General features: G+C 32.4%; 2 protein-coding genes across 3 annotated transcripts; one reads left to right on the forward strand and one right to left on the reverse strand.

Moving 5' to 3' along the window:
* Positions 1–1,431: 1,431 nt before the first annotated feature.
* LOC113517633 (intraflagellar transport protein 20 homolog) lies at positions 1,432–4,451 on the forward strand. The gene is made up of 3 exons (XM_026902380.3): positions 1,432–1,670; positions 1,935–2,089; positions 4,205–4,451. The coding sequence occupies exons 1-3, from the start codon at positions 1,547–1,549 to the stop codon at positions 4,319–4,321; spliced, it is 396 nt and encodes a 131-aa protein (XP_026758181.1). The 5' UTR covers positions 1,432–1,546; the 3' UTR covers positions 4,322–4,451.
* Positions 4,452–4,696: 245 nt separating this feature from the next.
* On the reverse strand, positions 4,697–15,126 carry LOC113517254 (uncharacterized). 2 transcript variants are annotated; one of them, XM_026901884.3, is made up of 10 exons: positions 14,888–15,126; positions 14,398–14,632; positions 12,407–12,498; positions 11,939–12,062; positions 11,389–11,537; positions 10,884–11,148; positions 10,043–10,258; positions 8,587–8,721; positions 7,846–8,255; positions 4,697–7,430 (listed from the first exon to the last, which is right to left on the reverse strand). In XM_026901884.3, the coding sequence occupies exons 1-10, from the start codon at positions 14,996–14,998 to the stop codon at positions 7,188–7,190; spliced, it is 1,980 nt and encodes a 659-aa protein (XP_026757685.1). In that variant the 5' UTR covers positions 14,999–15,126; the 3' UTR covers positions 4,697–7,187. The 2 variants fall into 2 exon arrangements, with proteins under 2 accessions (XP_026757685.1, XP_026757684.1); XM_026901883.3 differs by having other exon boundaries at positions 11,389–11,579; positions 14,888–15,125.
* Positions 15,127–16,259: the final 1,133 nt, after the last annotated feature.

Consider the following 16,259-nt stretch of genomic DNA (forward strand, 5'->3'; position numbering starts at 1 on the left):
TTATCTATGTGATGGATGAAAAAAAACTTGAAGTAAGTTTCAATTTTATAAACAACGCTATAATGTTAAATAAACAACCATTATTCAAGTAACTTTTATTTGTTTTAAGCAATTATTACAAATACTAAATATTTCCATGTTGCATTGAAATTTTTAATGACTGACTTACAAAGACTGACTGACATAGACAAAGCTATCATAGATTAACTTTGTAACATTACATTTCCTCACTTTACAAGACGTTCTTGAAGATAGACTGGTTTCTTTATAGACCTACCAAATCTGGTATACAACCAATGATTATTTTTACCGATCCTACTTTCCAATCGTTCCTGAGAATGATTCTCTGGACTTTGTGTTCTAGTACAGGAATCATCAAAATTAATATTAGAATTTTTACCTCATAAACTTTATCTGTTTTGTCTATCACTTACTCTACTCTATTCTCAAATTCATTACTATTATTATCTATAGGAACAATTTTCAATTTTTCCTGATTTCCGCTCTTAATTAAATATCTTCTATTTCTTGCTAATATTTGTCCATTATCTGCAAGTATTTTATAAGAATTAGGTCTTACATCTCTTGACATTACCTGTGCATATTGATTAGGTTTCTTATTATTGTCCCATTTCCAAATCATCTAAGGCTCTATAATTTCTATCATAATAACTCTTCTGTTTACGTGCATTAACATACAATGATTTTTGTACTCTTAAATTTCAATATTAGGTTTACAAATCATTGGAAGCAATTCTTGAATTTTTTTACCCACTAACAATTCACATGGACTTTTATAATTTAACTCTTTAGATATGAGTGTATTTCTATACTCTAATCGTAATATACCTTTATTATCAGCTTTTCTAAACAAATTTTTAACTATTTGTATTGGAATATGAAAAGCATGTAGATTTTTATATAATAGTAAAAATAGATGTTTTCGCAGAAATCGATTATTTATTTTAAACAAAATTAATTGTTGACAAAACTTATATTAATAGTTTGGTTATAATAATAATAATCAATTAAAGAAAAAATATTGTTATTCTTCGATTGTTTTCCATTGTTCTCACATGCCTACAAGTAATCACTACGTTATAAAAGTTGGCACTGGCCTTATAACAACGGAACCGGAAAACTGAACATGATAGTTTCCAGGGAGAACCGCGAGGAGGTCGACCTGGTTGGGTATATTGCTAGCAATGGCATTCTCAATCTCCATTACTAACAATCCCTTCCCCCCCCTAAAAGTAGCCTATATCCTTCTCTATTCCATGTAGTATATCAAATTTTATAACGATTGGTTAAGTCCTTAAGGCGCTATAAGGCTACAAAGAAATAAACTTATTTTCACGTAAGGATTGGATCTGTGAATTGGACTGAGCTCGCTAGGTACCATAGATATGGTATAGGAGCTACTTAAGCTCTTGGCGTTATATTTTAGTTTCCGTTGCTTAGCAACTGCTGTAATATAAATGCAGGCTGATAAATACTGAATTACCTCTTAAAATTTAATAATATCTATCTCCAATATATTTACAACATGGCAGAAGAATTACTGAAAGCGCATTTATATTACGATGATATCCATAAAATTAGAGTTCTAGAACCGACTGTGCTTAAAGAAACTGAAGATGTAAAAGATACTTGTAAAGATTATGAGACTAGTAAGTTGTAATTTTTAAAAAGGTTTATACACAATGAAAAGTGTTCTCGTATAAGTAAAGACAGGTTGGAACTTGTTTTTCTTATATCAGAAAGCTTCACTTTTTGTTCTGAGTGGGCATGACCCACTCAGCTCTTCTCTACGCCTGATTGAAAGTTGTCATGAATGTGCCCTATGCATACATTGCGAAATAATACCGGTAATATTCCCTAAATTTTATTAGTATCAATAATTTTTCTGCATACTCAATATTTCTTTATTACAGAAGTCGAGGATTTTGGGACAATAATAAATTCATTATTAGAAATGCTAAAAGAACTAGGTGATAACGTTGAGAAACAAAAAATGGCTGCCATTGGTTCCACAAATCTTCTAAAGTCCATTACTAAAGAAAGAGAATCTGAACAAGCAAAGTTGCAAGTAAGCATTTTTTTAAGATGACGATGGAATAGTAATCCCATCTGTGCCAACAGTATACGCTGGGGGGAAAGGGATTGTTAGTAATGGGGTCAAAATAGCCCTATTACTAGCAATAAACCCTCTCAGGTCGATCTCCACGTGGTTCCCCCTGGAAACCATCGTGACTAATTCTAGTTTAATTCGTCAGGATGGGCTAACTGACCTACTTTCATCTTCATCTGTCATCCCTCTCCACTGGTGCTCCGCCAGTGTATACCGATTGCGCAGACGGGGTTACCATACCATTATCACCCATTAAAAAAAAACAGTATACGCTTGCAGAGCACCAGTGAGGGATGATATAGATGCGGATGAAAATGCTGATCAGTTAGCCCATCGTGTTGAATTCACCTGGAATGAAACACGATGGTTTCCAAGGGTGGCCGCGAGTAGGTCGACCTAACTGAGTGTTTTGCTCGCATAGAAGCTACTAATTTCCATTACTAATAATATCACCCCTCCCACAATAACATTTTTTTTAGTTTTCAATGGTTATACGTGAAATAATAACCCGCCTTCGCTATTGATGTACTCTGGCGAGATACCAGTGACGAATGATAGTTGAGGATGAAAACAGGTCAGTTGGCCCATAGTGACGAAACTAACTAAACCAGTGGTTTCTAGAGGTCAATCAGTTAGGGTATATTGCTAGCATTATTAACAATCCCCCTTCCAAGTAAGCACAGATAGATACTCTTTATTATTTCTTTCAAAAGATTACAATAGTAAATTTATTATAAATGTAAACAATTACAATGAGAAAACAATGGGCGACCTTATCGCTAAAAGCGATCTCTTCCAGGCAACCTTTGGATGGAGAGGAATAATATTGTACTCCACATATTATAGTACATTACTGCAGCGGCCAGCAACTGAGGCATTGTTGGACGAACGTGCTGCTGGCCGCTGCAGTAATGTACTATATCATTATCATATATATTGTTATAACTATTAATGCTAGTAATAGAACATCTAAATTTTACGTGGTGAAATCCGTCGCAGAGACCTATTCGTCCCTGGAAAACGAGTAGGCACTACCGGTCTTATACTGGGTAAAACCCCACGATGTTACGCTTTCCCACTGTAGAATCTTGTCCATGACTTCGTTTTCATATTCTATGCCCAAGTGGGCATAGAATATGAGCAAAGGCCTATCTAAGTAGATTGCTCCTTGCGTGGACAGATATTTCCTACAGCGTGCCCCGTTGATCGTGGATTTTTCCTTCTTCTTCTTCTTGATTCTTGGATGAGTGGCAAACGCCCCTAAATTACTACTTGTCACACAGCAATAGAATCCTCTCCGTATTCGATCTCTGCCAAAGCAGCTAATTTGGTCAACTTACTTCATCTTTATCTATCATTCACATATCTGGTGTCCGCCAATATTTCTGGCCCAGCATAAACCATTAGCACAGACATTCAATCCATAAACCTCGCTTCCCGGGGTGAACAGGGATTGTTAGTAGTGAGTTTCAACAGACCCATTACTGGGGGGAAAGGGATTGTTAGTAATGTGGTCTGACTGACCCATTGCTAGCAATACACCCTATCAGGTCGACCTCCACGTGGTTCCCCCTGAAAACCATCGTGGTTAATTCTAGTGGAATTCGTCACGATGGGCTACCTGACCTGCTTTCATTGTCATCTATCATTGTTTACTGGTGCCCGCCAGCGTATACCGATAGCGCAGACGGAGTTACCATTTCATTATCACCCCAATAAAGAAAACATATCCATTACTAGTAATATACCCTAACAGGTCGACCTCGACGCGGTTCCTCCTGGAAACCACTATCACTTATCACTGGTGCGCCGCTAGCGTAACCTGATAACGCAGGTAGGGAGATTATTCCATTTTCATCTACAAAAAAAGACCCCGCTTCCCGCACCTATTTACGTTCAAATACTTTTTACTAATAAAATTATAAATAGACATTACAATGTAACAGTATAAATTATTGTTTTTGTATTAATAATATTATACAGGATAATTTAAAACGAAAAATGAAAAAAATCGAAGACGAATATGAAGTGGGATTTGTACTTGCGTCTAACGTATATTCTTTCTCTATACAGGCAGAAATTAATGACAAGACAATGATTTTAGAACAACTAGACAGTGAATATGATGCGCTGCAGATTTTAGAAGCAACGCAAGTGGAAACTATAGAATATCTAACACAACTTAGATAGTTCTTTGAAGGAAAACACTTGCTCTATGTAAATTTGTCATTTGCATGCTTTTTTTAGCTTTATATATTGTTAATAGAGTTTCACAATAAACGGACTTTAATTGTGGCAAAAAAGTCATTTTAATTTAAAAACTTACCGATTTTGATTAAATTTCTACAAGACCAATCTGTAAACATATCCGTTCAGATAAAAAAAAAATCTAAAGTGATTTACAACTGATGTTGTTATAAGGCAACAAATACAAAAAATATATACGACCGAATATATAAACTTAAAATATACAACCATATTTTCTTCTTTTTGAAGTCGGTTGAAAAACAAAATTATTGTTTAATTCCTAATATAAATAAAATAGAATCATAAAATAAAACTAAATTCAGTCTGTAAAAATGTAATTTTCACTGAAACACACATTATAATGGAAACAGTTTCTACAATCGAATTGTAAATTAATGGATTATTTCCATAATTTATTTCTGCATCACGCCGTCAATTTAAGAATGTAAGGAACTGGAATTTATTAACATAAATATGTAGTATGCGTTTATTTTTACAATACCTGTGATTACAAAAATATAACTACTTATTACTACAGAGTAACACAGATAAATAATTGAAATATACATTCCTTGATTCCGATTTTAATTTAGAACAATTCTAACATTACAGTAGGAACATGCCAATGTAACAATTTTTTCATAAAATCATAAATGTACATCTGGATTTAATTAATGTCAAATAAGTACATTTTTGGTAAAGATTATTAAATCAGATTTACATTTGTCCTCTTTAAAAAAAAAAATCAATATTTTCGTCTTGGTACTGTTGTTCCACCTGTACGGATTTTCAGTGACCTAAAACATTTTTTTGTTATACAAAATGAAAATGTATGCAATTTATAATTTCACAAATTTTCACAGATATTTAATGCCAGAACATCATTACATTTTGAACAATTATTTTTTTTAAGATTGCACAAGAAAGCAAAGTGTGTAACAAGAAAAATATATTAGTCTATCAGCGGCCTTTAAAAATGGCACATTGTTTATCATACCCTTAAGGTCCTTAGCCAGCATGTGATTTATACCTAGCCATTATTATTAGAATACACCTGAAAAACATACTTAAGAAAACCTGCCTCCTAAGCAACCAGAAATACACATTATCCTTAAAAAAAATTGGAATATAATTAATTTAAGACAATATTTCTGCAACTTACACTTACAGCTTACACACTAATTACTACATCAACAAGTCAGTTCTCATGTTTATCCATAAGAGAAATTTCTCCCCTAAAGCTGTATACTCGTTAGTAGATATATACTCAAGATTAAATAGAAATCTTCAATAACATTCAGCAATATGGTTGTCATGATTTAATCAAATAATGCAAAATTATTATTTCCTTTTATTATAAATAAACGTGACTAATAAGGTATAAATAACTAATGAACATTTTGCAAGCAGCATTTAATTAAATCATTGACAAATAAATATTAAAGATTTCTTTAATCAATTTATTAGCTCCCGAATATTCTTAAAAATATTTGTTGTCACAAATAAATATTTTCAATAATAAATCAGTGCGGTTTAGGCGAGTATGCACCCCAATTGATTAAAACTACCAAAATGTTACCGCACCATAAAGTAGAATACATAGCTTTGATAATAATCCATTTATCTGCTCAAGTTTTTTTTAAGTACAGTAGAATCTTGATTATTCGAACATCGATTATCCGGACTTATTCTTCACGGCTCATTTACCGATTTCGAAATAATTTCACGGCACAACGACACATGTTACAAGTTTCCCGCCCAACGTGTGAGTAATCCCGCTCTTATATCACAATTGTTGCGAGATAGTGTTTCAACAACCGACTTATTTGTAGACAATTAAAAATAAAAAAAAAAAATGTAATTAATTACGTCAACTAATTATTTTCAACCAAAATTTTAAATTATATTATAGCTCATATTTTTTTTTATATCGTATTGTCTACATGCCGTATGTAAAATCCTTTACATAATAAAAATATTAAAATTTAATTGTTCGATTTGACTTTGAAACCGATTATCCGGATTTTCGATTATACTGAGTAATCTTGATTTTCAGTATAATTTGATTTGGATAATCGAGATTCTACTGTAACATAATCATCTGGAAAACGATTTAAGACTGTCGTCTTAAGGCTTGAAAAAAAAAATCGCGATCTACTCTCAAATTTTGTGGTTTTTCTTATTATCGTTTTATAACTAAATTATTTCAAAGTCCACTCAATACAATTAAGCTAGAAAATTGAGTACTATAAATTTGAAATCATTGTGATATAAATAAACATTGATTAGATTTTGAAATAACGTAAAATGATAATAAGGAAAAATCACAAAATTGTAAAAACATGACGCAATATTATACTTTTTAGCAGTTTCATGTTTAAGAGAATATATAAATAAATATGGAATTATTACAATTTTGTATTCATCTAAATTTTTTGGACTTCATTAGGTACTCAAAGCTATGTGCATGCATAATTTCTATCACTTGTTGATACAACTACATGACTAATTAATTGAAAATTATATTATAGATCTTTGTCTCCCACTTCACCCTGCTGCAAAATAAACATTTTTATCTTTAAATGTACTAAGTCTAATGTGTTGCTCATTGGCAGAAGAGATTTTTGGATGCGATATCTATCATCCATAAATGTCAAATAGCAGGAAGATATCCTGTGAAATTATAAAAATTAAATATGTTTAATGAAATCCCAAATGAAAGAGGCATTTAGTGTTACAGTCCCAACAATCATTTCACAATACTATACGTGGCTTGAACACTGTTAATCCTTAGATTATATGCCTATATCTACACACTCGAAGTCACTACTGAACTTGATAGGGTATCATCAAACTTTTGCCTTTTGGACTCCTGTTGTTCATCTTGGCTGGGTTCCTCTTCGGCGGCTCGTTTTTTTGTGCCCTCAGTACTGCTTGTGTGTTTCGCAACGTCGGAAATAATACCATTCTTAAACCGTACAATAATAGCCGTCATGTTGTCACAGCCCGTTCCATCGCCCATTGTGCTTGGTGCCAAGCAATGGTCAAACATCTGTATATAAAATAAGAATAATTAGAACTCAACCAGGATGTTTTAAAAAAATATTTAACCGATATTTATAAAAAATAGTATAAATATATTATAAATTCACTATTAACATAATGAATTTTTAGAAATATGAAAATTGCATTAATGCTTTTTGTTCTAATCATGTTTGCCAGTTAGTAGATTGGATGATCACTATCGCCTTAGGGACGGCGCCGCTATAATGCTGTTACTATTACTCGATCTATTTAGTGCTAATCTACTTACTCCTGCATGATGATAGATACAGGAGTGTTAATTACTGTAAATATTTTCTTTTTTGTTAAAGTTACTATCATTAAAGTAGCACACTCACTGCACTTGCAATGAATCAAACAAATAGTAAGTTCCCATTAAATAATAGCAATAATTTTAAACTGACCTCTTCACAAATCTGGGATAATCTTTCTCTGCCTTCTACCAGTCTTGGTAAGATAAAGTCGCAAACATCTTGACTAGACATGAAGTTCCAAATACCATCACAAGCCAAAACCATAAATTGATCTTTTTCAGGGTCAATGGTTAACGTCTTGACATCAGGGAGTGCTGTGATCATTTGCTCCTTTGGACCCAAATTTTTGTTTTGTTTGTATGAATGGTCACCAATAGCGCGCGATAAATTAAGACCACCATTAATGCGACCATCATTAGATACTTTGCCACCAGCTTTTGTGATACGTTCATGCTCTGGGGTATCCTCTGGCTTGTGATCTATGGACATATCTATGGCTTTGCCTTCCCTGCAGATGATGCAGCGAGAGTCTCCAGCATTTGCCACATATAATTCATTTTCTGTAAAATAAATTGCAATTATGTTACATAAATGATGGAAAGAATAGTAACTTTCAGCAGTATTGGTGCATTCAATCTCTTATGCTAATACAATATGGGTGAATCAAAGCATCATTGTTTTATTTGATTGATAATGTAAAGAGAGAATATTATTTATTAAAAAGATCAATATAATTGTGCTTTATACCCTTACATGTCTCTTATGATATCTTGGAGAGAAAAAAAGCGATGAGACCTTGTATCATTACTCCATCATTGCATGGACAACATGGAAATAACTTACATAACATTGAATAATTATAATTAGGGTCAGTGTCTGCTAATTACTTACCTTTGAGTAATGCTACAACAGCTGTGCAGCCGCTGTCATTCCCAGGTTCTTCAGTCATACTGATGTCTTCCTCGCCATCATCATCACTAGACTCAGCTTCATACTCTTCTTCATCTTCCTCTTCTTCCCCTTCACCTAGTAAAATTATTATAAAAACAATTATTTATATCAGAATGACGAAATGCAAGAATGGCACAGAATTTGAGGAGTAAGGCTGCATTCTTAATATTAGAAAAGATTATGAAATGATGGATACACATATGTATAACTATTAGGGAATAAAAAACCGGCCTATTTCGGAGAATTGCGGTTTTCGGTTCTTAATAATGATGTTAGGAAGATTTATTAGATATTACAAATAAGAACATAATATGTTCTTATTTGTTATATATGGCACTATAACAGATCCGCTACACAGAATGAGTCCCATACTCATATAATTATAACCACAACTTCTTTTGAACCCTAATTATTATGACAAGACCTAAAATCAATTTTTAAATATGATTAATAAAAGTACACGAAATGTAAAAGCTTTGCAGATTACAAGACTGGGTAGCATGATGAACACAAGGTTCGTTTTACCTGTCCCGCGTTGGTAGCACGTAACTTAAACTGTGTTATTGCTTACATCCTCAGTCATTATTGTAAAATTGCTGAATAAGATTAATAATTTTTATTCACGAAAGTATCAAAAATTCGATACTTGATTTTTATATCCCGATTCTTTAGAATAGTCAAATTTTCAATAAAAAAAAAATCCGGGATTTTCGGTACCGGTATCTCTTGGTTCTATTCATATTAGCCTTTAACTGTCCACTGTTAAACATAAGCGTGAATTTACTGGGTACAGAGGAATAACACCTGAGTCCTCAGGAATGGCAACGCATGGGGGTATAATGGGTGAAACAGTATACTCTGTTATGTCCATGGCACTGCTAATGTCTATAGGCGACGGTTACCACTTTCCATCAGGTGGGCCGTCAGCTTGTTTGCCATTCCAGTAGTTGCCACACTTTGCAGACGGACTTGTAACAGCAGTTAGGCTTTGGAGATGTTTTAAGAGGACCGCTGCTGCCCATCTCTATCATTAAATTCATTTCCTTAGTCGGCTCTTACGACACCCATGGGATAGGAAGGGGTGGCCTATTCTATGCCAGGACCACACGGCCGGTTCTATTCCCAAATAACTATATGTGAACGTAGGAGAATGTTAGCACCAAAGAAGATGTATTGGTCTTTCAGATTATTATACCCATATATATATAAATAATAAAATAGGCCAAATCCATTAGAGTAAAACCAAGTCTTTTGAATAAATGTGTATGAAATAAATTATTATAGACAACGAAACAAGACATCTATGTAAGGATATACATGATTGACAAATTTATCTCTCTATCTACTGTGTCTTACAGATAGTTTTATAAAATAAAAAGTTTTTTAAAATATTTACCGTCATTTGAGGATTCCTCCACGCCATTGCAATTTTCCTCGTCTGAAGAATTAATCTCGCCACCCTCAAATGTCTCGTCATTGGAATCACTTTCATCATCATCTTCAGCCTGTCGCAGCAGAGATTCGTATACGGCTACTGCAGCACGTCGGAGTTTGGCTTTTTTAGGCCTTTCTGGTACTACTTTATCCGAACTCGATACAGGTGATGTTTTGTCTAGAATTAAAACAACAATTGTATAATTTGTCAGCACAATAAGGAGTGTTATATCTAGGTGATTGTACTTTTATTGTATTAAACTCATTAAAAATTAAATTTGTTAATTAATTTTAAATTAAATTACGTTTTTAAACTGATAGCACATATCGTTAGTACCTCTCTTCCACTAGTGTTTCTGGTTCTAAACAGCCGTGATTATGTAATACACATGTATGTTTAGATTTGTAAAAAGATAAATAGAATGAAATTACTAACTAGGTACAGTAAAGTCAAAATTATAGTAATATCCCTTTGTCTTCAGGATTGGCAACAAATGAGGTACTATGGTCATTACGTGTATGTTGTATACCTGTATGTTATCACCTTGTTTTTCATTCTGCATTATAAAAAAACAATCGCGTGTTATTTAACTAATATAACTAATGAACATAATAGTATGACTATTTTTTTTCCTTATTTTTTTGTTAACCTTGGTATTAATTAAGTAAATAAATAAGCAAAAGATGTATGTAAAAAAAGATTGAGATCATCAATACTGAATTTCTTTTGCTTATAATGCTTTGACTTAAAAATATTACAATGAGGTTTTTTACACAATTTATTTACATAAATATTGATATACCTTTGGCTTTTCCACTTTTAACTGGAGTGGTGGAACCATTTGATGAAGTAATGTCGTGTTCTTCACCCTCAGCTTGTTTTGAATCTGTAACTTCCCCATTGCATGTGTCAGAACCATTTTCTTTAACTGCTACTTTCTTGGCATCTTCACTCTGTTCTGGTTGGTCACAATTATCTTCAGAACTGTCTGGTGCTGTTGTGTTTGATTTGTCAACATCCATTTTGGTTTGTTCATCTGTTTTTTTACCTGGCTCACTTGTTGATACCTGTAGTTGTTATTCAAATAGGAACATACATGACTAAATAAATAAACACTTTCAAACGCTATTAGTAAAGATTACATATATTACAATAATTTTTTAATAACTTGTGCTTTTACAGGAACATATGTATAGTTACATAAATCTTAAAGACACTACTCAATGACAAATAAATTACAAAAAAAAATTTTCTTCTTTCCTTTTACAAAAGTAAGAATAAATTGTGATAAATTTTGATTTTAATACCTCTCCATTCAAATCTTTATCTTCCTCATTTGAGTTTGTTGAAGATACTCCACCAGTGTCTTCTTCTGGATTGCCTTCCTCTTTCTCTGTTGACTGCCCATTTTTACTGGATGAAGCAGCATCAGCAGATTGCTCCGAGCTTGACCCTGCTGCGAATGTAAATCCAGTACTAGAACTTGATGCACCTCTACCTGTTATTGAGATATACATCCATTAACTAATATCTTTTAGAAAATTGTATGCTATTGTTCAAAAAGGGAGAATTTTTATTATAATATAAACAATATATTATATTGTTTACATGTCATGTATTTGCAACTGGTCTGGACAAACTTCTTTAGAAAGAAAGAAAGAAATTTTCTTTTACAAAATATACAACACACAAAAAATATATTTAAAAATTATAAATTTTTTGTACTGTTTATTAACCCATGTTACTTTGCAAATATAAATTTTTATTGGTAGAAGTTAGAACACACCTTTAAAGTATGTCAAAGATTTGAATATGTCATTCACCATTTGTTGTGATGCGCTGTATGAAAATACTTACCAGAGCCTCCAGGTTCATCAGAGTTCTTCTTAGCCCTTAAACATGGGGAAAGGGGTGTGGCTGTATCTCCAAGTCTAGCACGGTGAAGTGTACTGAGCTTGTTCTCATATTTTGCCAGTACTTCCTGTAATAATAGTCACAATTTTTATATTTTGCTAGGGATTTGATAAACCAAATCACTTATATTTTATACAGTTTTGCATATTGCATTTTTCAGTATTGCATAGGTATAAAATTTAAAAAATCAATAGTCTTATCAGCTTTGTTAAACAATAATTACACTGAAGAGATTATATTGTATAAGTCAATGCAGACAGTTTAACTAATAATTGTTATAATGATAAACATATGACTATCTAAATTTTGTAGTATATTTTTTAATCAGTAACAAATATGAAAATGTTACACATTACATTATATATATAAAACAAAATACTACACTCATGTTGAAAAAGAAGATATCTTTACCTGCAAAGGAAGGTGTGCCTCTTGGTATAGATTACTAACATTTTCATCATCAGATTCTTCATTGTCGCTGGGACCAGGTGGGTTTATTTCACCTGTATGATTAATTAGTATATTAAAACAAAGTAATAGTTATAAACTTTCATCTGTCTTTATAAGTATATTGTAATGAATTGTAAATGTTCTTATTTCTAAAATATCTAATTGAAATGAAGAATAAACTTTGCAAAATATTTTTTCTAATATAATTTTTCCCTTCTTCCTTGGTGCATGGGTTCAACATGTGGTATTTTTATTTATACCATAGCTTTCTTTATTGACATCACTTACCTTAATTGTAAGGCAACTTTGTTGTAAGTAAATATTAAGTATCCAAAATATTTGTGGAAAATGTGATTCCTCCATAAAAGAGCAGTGTCTTTAAACATGACAAAAATAACAATAATTAAAAATCTTACTATTGTTATTTTAATATATTATGGATATGGTATATATATTAGCATATTGTGGATGCTCGAAGGCTTCAACACCCATGAGGGGTAAACAGTGGGTGTGGAGTACCCATGATACTACATATGACATAAATAATCCTCATCTCATTACATGTTGTTTAGATTGTATTTGCTTGTGCAGCAAGCAGTGCCCATCTTTCAGCTAAAATAATGATGATGTGCCAAATTATCAAAAGAGCCTGAGCACCCATAAGGTTTTTTAGAAGCTTGCACACCTGCATATTGGTTTATTCTTTGTTTGTGAGGTAGCATATTACAAGGTTTTAAGTTTCTTTTTAGTACTAGTCTAGTTTTAAGTTAAGGCTATGGTCACACTACTGAAATTGGGATGCAATTAAATATTTTATTTGCTAATTATTTTTGTATATATTTAAATACTACACAGTCACATCAATTAGCTGCACCTTAAGCTACAATAGCAAAAGTGTTACAAGGAATCAGGCAATAAAAATGTGCATCCACAAATCAGAACACTTTTTTTACACAGATTGTTAGTGATGGGGTCTAAATGACCCATTGCAAGGAATCCACCCTATCAGGTTGACTTCCATGCGGTTCTACCTGAAAATTGTTGTGGTTAATTCTAGTGGAATTCGTCATGATGGGCTAACAGACCTGCCTTTTCATCCTCGTCTATCACTGGTACTCCACCAGTGTATAACAATAGCACAGGCAGGTTACCATGCCATTTCTACACATTAAAAAAAAAAACACCCAGACATAAGGAAATTCAGAAGTTTGTTTCTTAAATTTGCTCAACTGGGAATTTAATACCTTATTTCCACAAAGCATCACACCCACAACTACATATATAAGATTGCTGTAAATTATGGTAATTCATCATTTTCCTTTTCTTGTCTCACATGTATTTAGTGGTGGTAAGATACTTATAGACAATAATCTAGAGTATTCCTAATATTACAGCTTTATTTACTACTAATGATATGGCCTGGCTTCATAAGGATAGATAGGATTTTTAATATAATATATAGCCTATGTTACTCACTGATAATGTAGCTTTTTTTAGTTTATCCATCACAAATAAACAAACAATGAATCAAGTCTTTCTTCTTTATAATATTATATAGATAATATTTGACACTAGAGATTAGTCTTTCAACTTTGTACCAGTTGTTATGTCTATAGAGATTAACTCAAGTTTGCACCATAATACTGAGCTTAGTTTTTTTTTTATTTTTAAAAATGAAAAAAAAAATTATGATATATAAATTTCGATGTTACATTATTGTTAATTACATTTCATAATATCATAAAATAATCTATGAATATTTTATAGTGGTATTTGTGGTTTGTTAATACAATAATAATCAGATTTTTATAAGTTTTTATGTCTATAATTTTAACATAATTATTATGGAGTTAAAAGTTGAATGTTACTTAAATCAGACATTATTAAGATCAATTGCATATTAAATATTGTCATTTGTATTTTGTTATTAATACAAAGTTACACCAACTGACCTGCTAATTCCTTTAGGATATCCATAACCTCTTTTGTAGCAATATTAGCATCAAAGTCAAGGAATGCATCTTCTAATGCTTTAATTAGTTCTCCATTTTTGTATGCGTCTGTATTTTTAATGAATTCTGGCAATTTTTGAGAGCAGTACGTAGCAACTTCGGCACCACCATGACCATCATAAACAGCAAAAAGAGACGTGTTCACGTCAAAATCTAGGATAGTATTATGTGCATCCTGAAATGATAATAATAAATATTAAACAAATATAACCTCGATATGGCATTTACTACGGACGGTGAACTAGTACATATAGCTTTACATGTGGTATAAAAATTGTAAGTAAACTATAAAGGGATTTAAAACACCATATTCATTGTAGACGTAATTTATGTAATAATCTAATTGAGAATGGTAAGAATATAAAGAAAATAAATATGATATGTGAGAGTAACAATAGCGCTAGGAATATCAATGAAACAAAATCAGTACCTCTTGATTGACACGCCATCCTTGCATGGAGCTTGCGCCGCATTCTAATTTTTCATTTGCTTCATCGCTTGACACTTTCTCGGTTACAGGTTCGGATAAATATGCACCCATAATGGAATGTTATTTATAATTAAACATAAAATAACTAGTCACGCGCGAAAATCTGTAAAAATCGCGCAGGCGGCAAGCCAACGGAGTCAATCAACCGCCGTCGATGGTATTGCTATAATAAAAAAACAAATTTCCCCGTTGACCAATTCGAAAGTTCCGTTCCATAGACAAAAAGAATCTAATGCTAGTACAGTAAATACGGCTTAGATTACGTAAGTACATTATAGTAAATCTGTGTAAAAGACAATCGAGCATATGCAAGACTAGTCCTGTTTGATTCATCAGTCTTGGGACCAAAAAAGTTTGTACGAAATCTATAAAACTAGTTAATTTGAAATTGATGCTTTTATGCTATAGAAGTCATATAGAGTACTTATCGATATCGATATTTTAGTAGGAGATATAACTATTTTAAATAGTTTACAACATTATGAAAGTTCATTTGCGTTCTTGGGTTAATACTTCTAGGTGGTTGCATAGATTAATTTATTAATTTCGGCAATATAAGGACAGGGTAACCAAAAAAAATATGCTTAATAAGAATTTTGGAATATATATATATATATATATATATATATATATATATATATATATATATATATATATATATTATACTTACTTTAATAAGGAGATCGATTGTGAGCCGCCCTTTTTCTAAATTTTTTAAATTAAATTTTAAATTTCAATTTGATAATACAGCGAAATCTTTATTTTAACAACTAATGTGAAATAAATTTAGAATAGTTTTTTTTTTTAATGGGTAATAATGGAATGGTAACCTCGTCCGCGCTGTCGGTATACACTGGCGGGCCACCAGTAACAGATGATAGGTGAGGATGAAGTAGGTCAGTTAGCTCATTGTGACGAATTCAACAAGAATTGTTCATGATGATATATGAATTCTGGGCGTTGATATATCTTGCGATGTCCAGTTTTGCGGTCATCCAGAGGAGAAGGCTAAGATAGCTTCCAAAAAGTTAGGAGTGCTCAATACGGTGAGACGGTATTTCATGCCAAAACACCGTCTGAAATTATATAAAGCCCAAGTCAGGCCGGATGTGGAATACTGTTCTCACCTGTGGGCAGGAGCGCTACAGTACCAACTCCTTCCGTTAGACCGCATTCAAAGTCGGGCGGTTCGAATTATCGATAGTCAACGCCTTACTGTCCGACTTGACTCACTGAAACTGCGCAGAGATGTTGCATCTCTGTGCATCTTCTACCGAATTTATCATGGGGAGTGTTCTGAGGAATTGTTCGG

The sequence above is a fragment of the Galleria mellonella genome, unplaced genomic scaffold, assembly GCF_026898425.1.
Source record: "Galleria mellonella isolate WM207_F2 unplaced genomic scaffold, CSIRO_AGI_GalMel_v1 utg78, whole genome shotgun sequence".
NCBI classification, from domain to species: Eukaryota; Metazoa; Arthropoda; class Insecta; order Lepidoptera; family Pyralidae; genus Galleria; species Galleria mellonella.

Coding starts and splice junctions, on each gene's coding strand:
- LOC113517633 (XM_026902380.3), top strand. CDS start 1,547: ATGGCAGAAGAATTACTGAAAGCGCATTTATATTACGATGATATCCAT. Junction 1,671..1,934: donor TTGTAAAGATTATGAGACTA/GTAAGTTGTAAT, acceptor TCTTTATTACAG/AAGTCGAGGATTTTGGGACA. Junction 2,090..4,204: donor CTGAACAAGCAAAGTTGCAA/GTAAGCATTTTT, acceptor TTCTCTATACAG/GCAGAAATTAATGACAAGAC.
- LOC113517254 (XM_026901883.3), bottom strand. CDS start 14,998: ATGGGTGCATATTTATCCGAACCTGTAACCGAGAAAGTGTCAAGCGAT. Junction 11,149..11,388: donor ATAAAGATTTGAATGGAGAG/GTATTAAAATCA, acceptor TAACAACTACAG/GTATCAACAAGTGAGCCAGG. Junction 10,259..10,883: donor TAAAAGTGGAAAAGCCAAAG/GTATATCAATAT, acceptor TTTTAATTCTAG/ACAAAACATCACCTGTATCG.